General features: G+C 42.7%; 1 protein-coding gene across 2 annotated transcripts in view; it reads right to left on the reverse strand.

Moving 5' to 3' along the window:
• Window positions 1-280: 280 nt before the first annotated feature.
• The window catches only part of LOC306877363 (GRIP and coiled-coil domain-containing protein 2-like), a 17,449-nt gene continuing 2,729 nt past the window's right edge, over window positions 281-15,000 (reverse strand). For both annotated transcript variants that reach the window (XM_079429088.1, XM_079429089.1), the window contains 19 exons: window positions 14,604-14,708; window positions 11,918-13,684; window positions 10,616-10,679; window positions 10,420-10,520; window positions 10,234-10,332; window positions 10,055-10,153; window positions 9,583-9,747; window positions 9,383-9,487; window positions 8,009-8,171; window positions 7,807-7,907; window positions 6,590-6,667; window positions 6,365-6,502; window positions 5,868-5,989; window positions 5,264-5,440; window positions 3,530-3,747; window positions 2,847-3,038; window positions 1,949-2,088; window positions 1,372-1,573; window positions 281-778 (listed from right to left, as the gene is read on the reverse strand). In XM_079429088.1, the coding sequence (XP_079285214.1) occupies window positions 705-778; window positions 1,372-1,573; window positions 1,949-2,088; window positions 2,847-3,038; window positions 3,530-3,747; window positions 5,264-5,440; window positions 5,868-5,989; window positions 6,365-6,502; window positions 6,590-6,667; window positions 7,807-7,907; window positions 8,009-8,171; window positions 9,383-9,487; window positions 9,583-9,747; window positions 10,055-10,153; window positions 10,234-10,332; window positions 10,420-10,520; window positions 10,616-10,679; window positions 11,918-13,684; window positions 14,604-14,708 (4,110 nt within the window). In that variant the 3' untranslated portion in view covers window positions 281-704. The remainder of the gene's footprint in view (window positions 779-1,371; window positions 1,574-1,948; window positions 2,089-2,846; window positions 3,039-3,529; window positions 3,748-5,263; window positions 5,441-5,867; window positions 5,990-6,364; window positions 6,503-6,589; window positions 6,668-7,806; window positions 7,908-8,008; window positions 8,172-9,382; window positions 9,488-9,582; window positions 9,748-10,054; window positions 10,154-10,233; window positions 10,333-10,419; window positions 10,521-10,615; window positions 10,680-11,917; window positions 13,685-14,603; window positions 14,709-15,000) is intronic.

Here is a 15,000-nt window from a genome sequence, read left to right on the forward strand (position 1 = left end):
TTTGAATTACGGGGACATAGGCAGTGTCCTCATAAACCACCTTCATATTGTAATACCTCTGTCATACCCATGTCATTATACACATTTATATAAAAGGATAAATTTGTATAAAAAAAGAGGAAAGGCCTGCAATCCTTCCCCTGATCTGAAGAATCCACATTACTCGGACTTAGACTGAAGACTGTTTTCCAGGAGAACATCACTTGTTGTGTTTGCATGTAAATAAACTTACGGCACACATAAACGCACTAAAGATAATAAAAGAACAAGGATAAAGATCATCCTAAATGGAGTCTTTGTTTCTAAGAAACTTTGAGAGCTGCTCCGTTTATTCTTTAAAGTAGTTTAATCAGATGATTTTCTCTGACAGACTGATATCCAGTATTTACACTCCTTCATGTGCATGTTCACTCAGCGAACCTCGAATCTCTCACGGATATATATGATTTACAGACTAACACAGCCGTAAAACAATTTGTGGAAAAATGATAAGGATAGAATTTATATTAAAATATGATAAATATGATCAACAGTTCCCATGTATGATTTACAGTGCAAAATAATCTTCAATAACCCAAAAAAAAAAAACTCCCATCCGGACTGACGGGTTGTAGAAAAATAAGGTGTCATATATAGAGCTGATCTGCTCATATGGTGATGTGTGATGCTCTGCCGGACAGCCGCTGACCTGAGGTCAGTGTGTTTCATCTGATGCCTGACCAGCTGTGCAGATACGACGTCCAGCCCGACCCCCGAGAGCCGGCCGACTCCTCCTCACCTGCGCACACACACACACACACACACACACACATCAGAGCGCTGCATCACGGCTCACAGACGGACAGAAGCGGAACCCACCTCGTTCCTACTCTAAACACTGACTGAGCTGCTTTATGACAGAAAATCAAGTTGTAATTCTAACTGAAAGTAACGCTGACTCTGGTTTTTCATGATTAATGCTGTAAAGCTATCTATTGTATAAAGTACTGTATAAATACATGACTGGACTTTACCGGAGTACCGAACAAACATCCTCATCACCGTAATCAGATGCTTTCTGAACTGCTGCTTTCTCACAGTGTTTATTCTATTATTGACAGGAAAGCGCACAGCATATTACATACTGATCCAAACACTGCTCAGCAGCTTCAGGTTCCGCTGCATTTGCTCTGAAGCGACTACTCCACAACAAGAATATTTGTTGACAATTTTTTTACTGTCTACGCTGTCAATAATGTGGACTAATGGTTTCAGCCCTAATTCAGACATGTGCTGCGGTCACTGAACGCTGCCTGCTGTTACTCAGTGTTTGACAGCTCATCACAGGGACCGTGGGTGAACATGCACACTAGGCAGTGAAGGATGACGCACCTTGAGCAATGGCGGCCAGCTTGCTCTTCTCCTCGGGGCTCAGCTGCAGCAGGGTGTGGATGACAGGAAGCAGAGCCTGCCGCTCGCTGCCAGAGCGCAGGAAGATGAACTGCAGCAGCACGTTCTTCAGATACTCCAGACTCGCCACAGACTTCTCCCGCTCCTGATTACGCTCCAGACGCCGCAGTTCACTCTTCAGGAGCTGCAGACACAGACAGACGAGAGAGAGAGTGTGTGAGAGAGTGAGTGAGTGAGCGTGTGTGTGTGTGTGAGAGAGTGAGTGAGTGAGTGAGTGCACATGCGTGCAAGTGAGTGTGAGTGTGTGTGAGAGAGCGAGTGTGTGTGAGAGTGAGTGCGTGAGAGAGTGAGTGAGTGAGTGAGTATGCATGAGTGTGTGAGAGAGCGTGTCCGTGAGAGCATGCATGTGTGTGAGTGCACATGCGTGTGAGTGAGTGTGTGTATGTGTAAGTGAGTGAGAGAGTGTGTGTGTGTTTGTGTGTCCGTGAGATTGTGTGTGTGTGTGTGTGTGAGAGAGAGTGAGGGAGTGAGCGTGCGTGCGTGCGTGTGTGTGTCTCACAGTGATCTGCTCCATCAGGACAGCGTTGGTAGCCTCGGTCTCATGCAGCAGACTGTTCAGATGCTCAACGCTGCGGGCGGCAGTACTGAGCTTCTGAGTCAGCTCTTCTTTACTGGGCTCCATGTGCCACACAGCAGGCTCTACACACACACAGAGACAGAGAGACAGAGAGACAGAGAGAGAGAGAGAGAGAGAGAGAGAACGCATGTAAATGCTGGTGCTGCTGTTCAAATGCATATGAACTTCAGTTATGATCATGCAAATAAACTATTTCAGCTGGACTTTTACTAGTCAATAACACATTTGTTGAACTTAACTGAGTTGAGACTTGAAATGTTTGTCTGTTCATGTTATTGTGGTCAGATCAGGGAACTATTTTAGCTGTTAACATGATCAAAACTTTGCTAAAAAACCTGTTGCACACAGTCTAATACATACCTCCACGCCTCCATTGCATTATATGTTTGGATCAGTTCAATCTCATATTACTGGAGCTATAGAGAGACCGCTGATATTTAGATCATTTTATGTCAGTATCTGCTGCACTGTTATGAAGATCTCATTGATTTACATTTCAAGCAGCAGAATTTCACCTTATACATATCAGCATCTGCAGCAAATTCATATTTTTGCTCAGTTTGAGTCTGAATAAAATTAAGCTGTTTTTTCCTCCATATTCTCACTGGATCAGACTATATGAGCCATAAAAGCCTGATCAATCGAATGTGATACTCAACATAAAACTTTAAGATTTCTTTTATATTTTGTCTAAAGGTTAGATAAATTGTTGGCTAGTTAAATAAAAACATAAATAATAACTAAAACACATTTTTCCAGACTATCATGTGCCAGGCTCCACAGGGTTATTCCCAGGTGTGCAGGGTTTCAGTCTCTGTACCGTGTTTGAGGTCAGCGGAGGTGAGCAGCTGCTCCAGAGAGGCCAGCGGGGTGCTGCTGGACGACAGTGACTCGGTCTCGGTGGTCTCCATCCCCTCTCCCTCCTCTCTCATGCCCTGCAGATCCAGCGGAGGCACGTCAGCAGGCCTCCTGTCCACATGAGTCTTCCTGCTCTGCTGCGCCAGCGCTGCGCCTACACATTTATTTAAAGAAAAAGCAACTTGCTCAGTGCACCAGAGTTTAATTTAAAGAAGAGTTGAGTTGAGGCAATCAGGCTCCTAAACTCTAACTCTGTGTCATAACATCACTTGACTCCATGTAAATATCATATATCAATAAGCTATTCATAATTTTTCTCTACCTCATATTGCTGCTATTCAAATAGCCTGTACAACTTTTTGCACATTATTTTTGCACATTCCTCTTATTACCAATTAAGTCAACAACATACTGACCTGCACATTTATATTTATATTTTTTTATCTTATCTTATATTTTATTTTATTTTAATGTTTTGTACTTTTCTCCTTCTTAATATTTGTATTCTTTATAATTGCACTGTCCTTGGAGCGGACCTGACCTACATTTCACTGCTGGTTATACTCTGTATAATTGTGTATGTGACAAATAAAACTCTTGAATCTTGAATCTTTTGTCCCCAGCTCTAGTCAGTGCGTGTCTCACCGCTGCTGGCAGGCTCTCTCTGCAGCTGGAACAGCTGGGCCTCCAGGCTGCGGATCTGCTTCTGCAGCGTCTCCAGCGTGCCGCAGTGCTCCTCCTGCAGCTGGCGTGTCTGCTCGCGGAAGCTGCTGCGCAGAGCCTCGGTCTGAGCGCTCAGGAGAGCCGCACACTGCCCGTGCTCGGACCGCAGAGCCAGGCTCTCAGACGTCAGCGACAGCAGCCTGACACAGAAACACACAGCGTCACCATCTTAGTCCACTCACAGTGTCCCACATACAAAGAAATATACCAAAGAAACCTTTAGAAATTTATATTTAAATGTTACTTTCCTCAAAATACAGTCCACACATGCACAACAGTCATGCAATGTGTGTAAAGCACGCTTGTCTGTTGTAAAGTCATCCATTTGATATGGAGAAAAATGAATAGAAAAATACAGATTTGACTTTCATTTTTTTAAGAATAAAACCACGTTCAGAATTCTGAAGTATTTTCTTCTACTGTTTTTTGCTTTTTAAATTAAGCTTGTAAAATAAAAGAGAGATGAAATATAAGTGTCATGCTGTTATAGATATTAAAGGCATATATTCTTGAATAGACTTTCCTGCAGTGAATCTGAAATTAATCAAATAAAAGCATTAGTTTCAGTTTGTCATTAGATTGTTAGATCTTTGCGTCAATGGATGGGGAATGTATGGTGCAGTTTCTTAACAGGGCAACACAATCGAACTTATGAACGAGCTAAATATTAAACACTCGTATCGACTTTTTAAAACAACCACAGTATGAAAGACTAATACAGAGCAGCAGAAAAGCGTTCATGCATCAACTCTCTCTGAGAATATCAAGCCATATGTCTGTGAACTGAAGCAGAAGTGCAACCCTCATCCCAAACATACAAGAGAGATAAAAACAAGAAAACGGTCTGTAGTTAATGCTCTGAGGCGGTCGAACACCAATGAGCTGCACTCAAATACTCACAGATGACTACAGGACGCTCGCTTTTAGTCACATGTAACGCTGTTAGTGAGGCTAAACCTGCTATTGCCTGGTATATAACCGTCAACAACAGATGCATGAAAGATGCATTTCATTCTGTGTTGTTGTTTATGCATCCACAGGTTTTGTTTAAGTAATGTGAGAGTCTGTATTGCTCAGGCAGACACAGTCTGGCCGGCTGAAAGAGGCTCTGTAAAACAAAAGCAGCATTGTGTGCATGTGTCTTTCAGACAGCAATCATTTGGAGTGTCATGCATGCGCTTTGACAGCAGTCATCTGTCGTGTGTCACTGAGACAAAAACAAAGACAACACTGGTCATCCATCCAGCACAAGCCATCCCACCACTTCTACTAAACCGTGAGCCAGAGATGAATGCAGCAAGTCTCCATGAACACAACGATAACATCAACAGACACAGGAAACTCCAGGCTCATGTCAAACTGGCAGTGTAGAAGAAAACATTCGCTCACAATACCACGTTTAGAAGTAAATACATAAATAATAATTGCATGAGATCTAATTAGATAAAATAACGAACCCTGCAACAGAAAGTCCTTGAGAAACACTGAAGGTCAACCCTTCAATGTTTTCAATCAAAGGCGTTTTTGCACAATGGCACAGAAATCTAACGCGGCATTATCTGCAGCTGCGCAGTCCGGAGGTGTAAGGGTGCAATTTGTTTTTACTAATCAGAGAAGTGAAGATCAATAGCTGTAGGTTTTCCTGTGATCTGGTACCTCTCCCGCAGCTCGGCCTCTTTGCTGACGGTCTCCTGCAGGATCTTGTTGTGTCGCTCCAGCAGCATGTCGTGCTCCACCTGCAGCTGCTGCAGCTCTGATGTGCTGGACTGCAGGCTCTGCTGCGTCTCCTGCAGCCGGCTGCGCAGCTGCTCCACCACGGCCTCCGAGCGCTCTCTAACACAACACAAACACATCAATGACACACGCCAGCACAGAGCCGAGGGCCTCCACGCATCAGTAGATCACATTTTTAAATGTAAAATATATTCTCTTAAAGTAAACAAAATTATGGTTTAAATCATGCTGCTGTTGAACTGCAGAACGCACACTATTCTCCAGCTCCATCCAAACAATAAAATCAGTTTGTTTACACGCAAAATTAGTTTAAATCTGCAAAAGTGCTGTAGCACAATATCATAATTGGACTGTGAGTGAAACTGCATTAGAGGGAATGAATCTGCCTAAAGAAAGAGAGTGAAAGTCTTAAGGAAGTGATTCAGAGATCACAGAAATGGCAGCTAGTAGAGCAATCTCATTCTAAACTGCTGGAGAAAACAACATGAAGATCCTCTGCAATAAAAGCAGCAGTAACAAGACTCACCTCTCCTGTCTGAAAGCATCGCCGTCGCTCTGGGCTGAGCTCTTGTGTTTCTGCTGCTTGAGGACATTGTGGACTCGCACCTTATAACTCTCAAACTCAGACACTGTCGCCGCAAGATCAGCCTGCAATCAAAACAGCACGAGAGACAGTGCGTTTAAAAACATAATACTAACGTATGAGCCACAGAAACCGCATGAGCCGCTCTAATGAATAAAATGTGTGCGTTTCCCCTGAGCAGGAAACTCAGACGCATTTCCTCTCGCTTCTGTTGTGCATGATTTATCAGGAGACGCTGGGGCTGATGGCGAGCTATAATCGTGTTTGGTTAACAAGACTGCAGACTAGAAGATGGCGACGGAAATGGAAAATCTATAGTGTCCTGTGGAAAACACATCAGTGTCAAAGCTTCAATCTGTCAGCTGGAATGAGCATAGCACGCTGCTAGACTGTGTGGATCTAAGAGAGAGACGAGGCAGCTCTAGGGTTCACTGCAGCACCTTAGCAGCCGTGCATTCGTCCTGCAGCGTGGTCAGACGGAGCTGATACGAGCTGGACGTCCGCTGCTGCTGCTCGTTCAACAGCTTCAGCTGCTCCTGCAGCCGGTGGCGCTCGGCCGTCAGCTCACTGCACTGGATCTGAGACACACACACACACACACACACACACAGAGTGAGCCACAACAGAGATACAGACACCCAGAACATCTTCACCACAGCTGCTACCTTCAGCTCCTCCAGCTGCTGCTGATGGGCCTCCAGATCTCCTCTCAGAGCAGACTGAGAGATCACCTGCGCCGCTTCCTGAGGACAACATGCACTGCATCACTGTATGAACACACCACATCAAGATAAAGAGCTCTTCTAAAACAAGAGCAAGGTGACTCCTGACGAAATAAAGGGTCGTTTTTAAGGATGCACACTATTAGTCAAACGTTTTTGAACAGTAAGATTTTTTGTTTTTTAAAGAAGTCTCTTTTGCTCAGCACGCCTGCATTTATTTGATCCAAAATACAGCAAAAACAATAAAAGTTTTAAATATTTTTACTATTTAAAACTGTTTTCTATTTGAATACATTTTAATATGTAATGTATGTCTGTGATCTGCAGCTGTATTTTCAGCATCATTACTCCAGTCTTCAGTGTCACATGATCTTCAGAAATCATTATAATATACTGATTTACTGCTCAACAAACATTTCTGATTATTATTATTATTATGTTGAAAATAGAGTAGAATTTTTTCAGGGTTCTTTGATGAACAAAGTCAAGAAGAACAGCATTTATCTGAAATAGAAATCTTTAGGAACATTATAAATCTATCATCACTTTTGATCAATTTAAAGCATCCTTGCTGAGTAAAAGTTTACATTTCTATAATTTCTTTCCCAAAACAAAAACATACATATATACATACATATATACATATATATATATATATTATACACACACTGACTCCAAGCTTACACTGAATGGTGTAGTGTATAATGTTACAAAAGCTTTTTATTTCAGATAAATGCTGATCTTTGGATCTTTCTATTCAAAGAATCCTAAAAAAAAAAAAAAAAAAAAAACGCACTCAACTGTGTTCAACATTGATAATAATCAGAGATGTTTGTTGAGCAGTAAATCAGTATATTATTATGATTTCTGAAGATCATGTGACACTGAAGACTGCAGTAATGATGCTGAAAATACAGCTGCAGATCACAGGAATACATTACAGTTTAACACATATTCACAGAAAACTTATTTTAAATAGTAAAATATTTCAAATGTTTTACTGTTTTTAATGTACTTTGGAGCAAATAAATGCAGAAGAGACTTCTTTATAAAAAAAAAAGAAAGAAAAAAAGGAGACCTTAAAAACTAAAAAAAAAACTACTTTGTTCAAAAACGTTTGACTGGTAGTGTATATTCAGGGCATCCCTGCAGAGACTCACTTTTTGTTTTGCGTCTGCCAGATCTTTTTTGGTTTTGACCAGCAGTTGTTTCATCTTGGAGGCTTTGTCTTCCGTCTGATCCAGCAGCAGCTTCAGAGACTCTGAGAGAATCAGCACATAATGAGATTCATCAGCGCTGGAGGCAGACTATTTCACACAGATTACAACATCAGCCACACCGGCTGCAAGCTCCTCTCCGTACCGATCTCCTCGCTCAGACGCTGTTCCCGTTCTCTCTGTGCCTGTATGTGCATCTCCTGCTCCTCCGCCTGCTTGTCTTTCTCACAGAGCTTGTGATTGAGCTCCTTCACCAGTTTCTCGTAGTCGGCCATCTCCATGTCCAGCAGCGTGTTCTGCTGAGCGTCCTACAGCACCACATGAGGAACACAAACACTGAACACCAGCGTCTCAATGGAAAGAAACTCTTAAACACAACCTGCATCATACAGGCAACACTACATCAGTCTGTTCTGTATCAGTGGAGCAGACACGGAGCTGTATCAGAAACACAAAGCTAGGAAATACAACTTTAAAAAAGTGCTCTTCCTTACTTTAAATTAATTCATGAATTAATAAAAAAAAAAAAAGTTAAGGCTTCATTATCTCTGCTCCCAACCACTAGAATATGAAAATTACTTTACTTTTGATCACACAGCAAAAAAGTATGTTCTTCCTCAGTATTTTTGTCTTGTTTCAGAGTTCAAACGTCTAACGATTCTTAAATCAAGACGCATTTATTTGAGAAGCAAAATAACAAAAGATTATCCCCCGGTTTCACAGAGAAGGCTTAAGCCTAGTCCCAGACTAAAGTGTACGTCTGAGCTGTTTTAAATGAAAGAAACTTGCACTGACTGATCTTAAAATATATCAGCGCTTTTGTTTTGTCTTAAGATGCACACCAGTGATGTTCTTTTCTAAGGCATGTTAATAAAAATGACTTAAATTTCCTAATTGAACTATGGCCTAATCCTGGCTTAGTCTAAGCCCTGTCTGTGAAACCAGGCCAAGAAGTCTTGTTTTCTCAGAATTTGCTCAAAATTAAAAGACCTTATGATTAAAACAAGAGAAATACCTGCCAACCGGGTCAGAAAAATCTACTCAATTCAAAGCAAAAATACATTTTCACACCTCATTTACAGATATGTTTTTTCTTGTTTTAAACATCAACTCAATTTATTCAATTTCTCAGAAAACATTTACATTTAGTCATTTGGCAGATAATGAAGAAAACAAGATTTCTTATCTTAATTTTCTACCTGAAGTAAATGCATCTTGATTTAAAGATGTTTAGATTTTTGTATTAAAAAAAGAAAGAAAATAATACTGTGAAAGATGTTCTTTTTTTTTGCAGTGCATACAACATTTAATGCCACCTTATGGATTTAAAACTTTCTGCTCCGATTCAGACTCTTGAGACTCTCCTGACACTGTTTTCAAACCATTACTAACTGGGTACTGATGCGGAGCTAAATCCAGACTCCAGTCAAAATACTGCCCAAAATAACACCACTAATAGTGTCCTGTCTGAACATCTGTCTGTCTGGGGGTTAGCAGGAGTGAGGAGGTTTGATCATGCCTTGCGCAGCTGCTCGAGCTCCTGAGCCGTTTGCTGGAGCTGCTGTTTGTGTCTGCTGAGCTGAGCCTGGAGCTCCTCCACCTCCCTGACTGCAGACTGATGCTCCTGCAAGAAAACACAGCCACACACCGATCAAACCTCACAGACAACAAGAGAAGCACTGAGAGGAGAGATGTACCGAGCCAGAGGGAGGTCTCCACCTTAGACTTCTGCTCTCTTAATAGCCTCTCTGCCTCCAGGTCTCGCTCCAGCCCACACTTCAGCTTCTGCGTCTCCAGTATCTGTGCCTCCAGCTGCGTGACGTTACTCTGCAGCGTCTCTATACGGGCCGCGAGGTCCTCTCGCTCTGAGGACAGCAGCTCATGCTGAGAAAACACACAGAACGGTCACTCGACCCCAGCCTCGGTCAGCTGTCGCTCAGCCCGCTCCTTCTGTTAGTGCTGCAATCATACTGGCAATTATCACGGCTCTTCATCTGCTTTGCTCAATGACCTTCAGTCATTCACAGATGTTTAGTGATTGTATGAAGTCAGTTCTCCTCACGTTCACACAAGAACCACAGGCATAGAGAATCACATTAACTAGCAACATCATCCACATTTCTCAGACTTCCGCCCATAAATCACACTTGCTTTCATGTGATGGATGGATGGATGGGTGTTGCTGAAGTACCTGCTGAATGGTGTTGTGAAGGCGTTTGGTCAAATCGTCGTTGTGTTTATTGGTCTGCTCCAGCAGCTCAGTCTGCTTGTCATAATCCACCATCAGGTTCTAGAGAAGCATCGTTTTACACTAGTAAATCTCTCATCTACAAATGAATTAAACCACTACTAGAGGACTGAACTCAAAACCTTATAGTCCTCTGCGCCGTGGATGATGTCCTTCACAGATCGTGATAATGTGTCTCGCTCAGTCTTCAGCTGGTCCACTTCTTCTCTCAGAGAGACGACCTAGAACGCCAAACACAGCCCAAATCAACAGCACTGACAGAGACGGCTATCAGACCCCCGTCTCCACGAGTAAGAGACATGCCAAACCTCTTTCTTGCTGTTGTCCAGCTCCTTTTTAGCCTTCACAGCAACAGCTTTGATTTTGTTCATGCGTTCATCTTTATCTTTGCTTGCTTTCTTCAGCATTTCTACATGACAGATGAATCATCAAGAATATAATAGAAACAGTTCAGGCTTCATGAAATGAAAAGGTTTTCTTAAAGTCTAATGTGAATGAATTTACCCATTTCATGAGATAACGCTTTCATTTGTTCGTTTTCATCAGACGCCGATGACTCTTTGCACATCTGAAAATGAACAGTCAGGAGAAGAGAGAATTTGTTGAGCAATTCTGCTATAAATAACTATATAAACAGTTAACTGCATCTTTAAACTATTAATGCAAGATTATTTGACAATGTGCATGGCTGCTGTCCATCCTCAAGTCTGTAGATCCTCCAGATAAACACCAGGGATTAAAGGATCAGTTCACTTCCAGATCATGTACTCAACCCCATGTCATTCAAGATGTTCATGCCTTTCTTTCTTCAGTCGAAAATAAATTAAAGTTTTTGAGGAAAACGTTCCAGGATTTTTCTCCATATAGTGGACTTTAATGGAGATCCAAACCGCAGCTTCTAAGAGTTTTACACGATCCCGGCCGAGGAGTGAGGGTCTTATCTAGTGAAATGATTGGTCATTTTCTAAAGAAAAATAAACGTTTATATACTTTTTAAACCACAAATGCTTGTCTTGCACTAGCTCTGTGTCCACGGCTTCAGGCGTTACGTAATCACATTGGAAAGGTCACGCATGACGTAGGCGGAAGAACTGACCCATTGTTTAAAAAGCAAACATGCAAAGACTAAATCAAATGCCCTTGAAAAGGTAAAACTACCATGTTGGACGATTTTGAAGTTGGAGGAGAAAAACAGATGGAGTTCGGTACTATATCTGTCTACAGCTGTATTCCTCGGCTGGCATCGTGTAGAGCTCTTAAGCTGCAGTTTGGACCTTTAACCCGTCGATCCCCATTAATGTCCACTATATGAAGAAAAATCCTGGAATGTTTTCCTCAAAAACCTGAATTTCTTTTTGACTGGAGAAAGAAAGACATCAACATCTTAGATGACATGGGGGTGAGTACATGATCAGGAAGTTATTATTCTGGAAGTGAACTAATCCTTTAAATGAGCTGAAGCTTCTGTGTGGAGGTTTCTAATACTGCCTGCCAATGTCCATCTCTCTATGTTTTTATAATTGCAAAGGGGTCGAAAATCCCTGGAATGTTTCCGAAATGGTTACTGGAAATTTTCCACCTTTTTGCAACCCTTATTATAATTCATGGAAACACAAGAGTGGATTCTTTCTTTTGCTTATGGAGCAAATGGGAACACAAAAATACATCAAATATATCAATATATCATCACTCTGGTCTCTCATGCACAGATAGAAGCTGACTCTGCTATTCTTTGCTTTGTCCTTTGAGATGGAGTCATCTTGTATACAAGAAAACATTCTAGCCTGCATCACAAGCACACGATACCTGTAAGAGACCGACTTCTTCTCTGAGCTGAGATATTAGAGCATCTCTGTCAGCCAGAACCTGCTGGAGCTCGCTGGCCTCCTGAAGCTGAGCATCGCTTTCATCCGGCGACTCCTTTCCTTTCTCCTCCAAACTCCTGCTCAAGTCAGCAACTTGAGAAAGCAGGCTATGGTTTTCTGTCCCCAGCTTCTCATTCATGGCTTGCATTTCTCTCATGTCCTTCTGCAGTCCCTCGGTGTCTAACAGCACGTCCTCCAGACTAGCCTTCAGCAGGTCCTTCTCCCGCAGGAGCTCGTGGATCCGTGCCGCCGGCTCCTCGTCGGCCTCCTCCAGCCGCTGCTGTAAGACCGCTCTCTCCTCCTGGGCTTGAGTCCAGAGCTGCTCCACGAGGGTGGAGATATCAGACGCTCCAACCACCTCTGTCTCAGAGAAACTCTGCTGGAGGATCTCAGCGATGCGGCACTGAGTGGCGGAGAGATGCTCCATGTCTTGCCGAAGGGCGTCTCTCTCTTCTGACAGACTGGTGATCTGAGACTGGAGAAGTCTGAAAGTGTCTTGACACTCCTGCTGTCTGGTGTCCTCCTCAAGGGTCTTCATGCGCTCCTCCTTTGATTCAGATGCCATGGACTTCAGCATCTCCTTCAACTCGAGGACGAGAGACTCCTTGTGTTGTAGGCTCACTAGGATTTCTTCATTTGTATTCCTCAGGTCCTCAAAAGACATCTCCAGTCCCTTCTCCTCCTCTGCCGGTTCTGAGGTTTCTTCAGCGCTTCTGATCTGCTCTAACAGCTGGTCACGCTGCTGGAAGACGCTCTGGAGCTTCTCCTGCAGATCCTGCAGCAAGCCGGCCGTGCGCTCATTCACGGCTCTGTACTGCTTCATGAAGTGATCTGCTCTGTCTCCGAGATCCTCCTGATCTGTGACGAGGCTCACAGTCTGCTCAAACGTGTCGGCTGCTGTGCTCTCCGAGCGTCCGTCGTGCTGCGCTTCTTCTCGGGCTTCCTTCAGTTCGCCGCTGTGAGACTCGCCGCATCTCTCCACAGACGTGTCTCCATTGTCTCTGTTCATCTGCAGCTCGTTGACTCTGAACTCCAGCTCTTCCTTCTCCACGGTGAACTCCTCTCGCGCCTGCTTCAGCTCGGACTCCAGCACCAGCTTCACGTTTCGCAGAAACACAAGCTCTTCCAGGAGCATCATGTTCTGAGACTGCAAGTCCTCCAGTGCTGATTTGACCGTGCCGCCCTCGTCGCTCGAGTCGTCTGAAGCCGGGAGGTCCGAGGTCTGGGTGCTTGGCGAGTGTTTGGGAGGCGCGGCAGCTCTGCTAGCGTCCTCCTCCTCCTCCTGGACGTCCTGTAGGAATCCCTCCTTCAGCGCTAGCTGCTCCGAGAGCTCGTCCTGCAGCAGAAGCAGCCGCTCACGCTCCCTCTCGAAGTCGGCTGCGTTCACCTCCAGCTGCTCCTCCAGGAATCGCACGTCATCCTCGTACTGTCTTCTCAGCGCTTCCATCTCCCTCTGGAGGTTCTCCATCTCCTGCTGGGATTCAGTGAGGCTCATCTGGTGAGAGTCTTTGAGATCCTCCGTCACTGCTGTCCACTGGCGTCGGGCTTCTGCCAGCTCCTCTGCAGCTTGAGATATTTTGGAGTCGTATTCGGTACGGGCTGCCCTGAAGTCCGCAGTGAGCTCGGCTGTGTGTTTCTGCATTTCTGTGTACTCTTTGTTTTTTAAGACTAGTTCCTCCTGAAGAGCTGATAATCTTGCCACGGTCTCCTGTAAATGCATGTGAACTAAATTCAGTTACTTCAAAGTGGATTTAAAACAACATTACATGTACAGTTAAGGAAAGAATACATGAAAATCATGGATTCATAACTGAAAATCCAAACACAAGTCTCTTCAGCTCTAACACGTGCTTTAATTAGACTTCATTATCTTATAAGAGGAAAAAGAAAAATACAAATACTGTATACAAATAAATAAAAAAAATACTTCAATATAAGAAATTACTACTAATTAAACTACACTAAATGATATGAAATGGCAAACCAATGTTGATTTTAAATGTGCTTTATAAATAAAATTTGATTTGGTTCGATTTGATAATACAATACCTCCACTGGACCATTTATTTATATATTTGTATATTTTGTGCATTGTACATGTATTTATTCACTTTACTTGTTATTATACTTGCAGTTTATTATATTAATGTTTATTATCTTTGCTGCAATCTAGCAAACTCTAGACGACAGAAAAGCACAAATGTTACCCTGGATCACAAAACCAGTCATAAGGGTCAATAAATAAATAATCTTTCCATTGATGTATGGTTTGTTATGATAGGACAATATCTGTCTGAGATACAACTATTAGAAAATCTGGAATCTGAGGGAGCAAAAAAAATCTAAATATTGAGAAAATCTCCTTTAAAGTTGTTCAAATGAAGTTCTTAGCAATGCATATTACTAATCAAAAATGAAGTTTTGATATATTTACGGTAGGAAATTTACTAAATATCTTCATGGAACATGATCTTAATATCCTAATGATTTTTGTCATAAAAGAGAAATGTATAATTTTGACCCATGCAATGTATTGTTGGCTATTGCTACAAATATACCTGTGTTACTCATGACTGCTCAAGTGCTCCAGGCTCACAGAAGTGAACCCCTTGGGGATGTAAGGTTACCTGCGCTTGCTTCTTGAGCTCCTCATGTTCTCTGCGCAGTAATGAAAGGCTCTGCTGACTCTCTGCTTTCTCCTGCAGCACAGCCTCCATTCGTTCACTCAGTTCCTGTCCACAATATAAACTCTCAAACACATCCTTGATACAAATCATTTTCATATGCAAACAGGCAGGGTTTCCTATGATTCCATGCAGGGCCTCCTAACTCTACTGTATCTATTGTTCCTGCTTAACTGTCTTTGAGTATAAAGTTATTTTCCAGCATCGGGTGAATGCTTCTCAGGAACAAACCAAATGTGCTGCTTGTAGCGTCTTATTCTTCACAGCGTTTCATAAGCTTCAGGTTACTCCAGCTGACTCATATATCAGCATTTTACTGATATGACAATCATATGTCAAT

The sequence above is a fragment of the Barbus barbus genome, assembly GCF_936440315.1.
Source record: "Barbus barbus genome assembly, chromosome: 11".
NCBI lineage: Eukaryota > Metazoa > Chordata > Actinopteri > Cypriniformes > Cyprinidae > Barbus > Barbus barbus.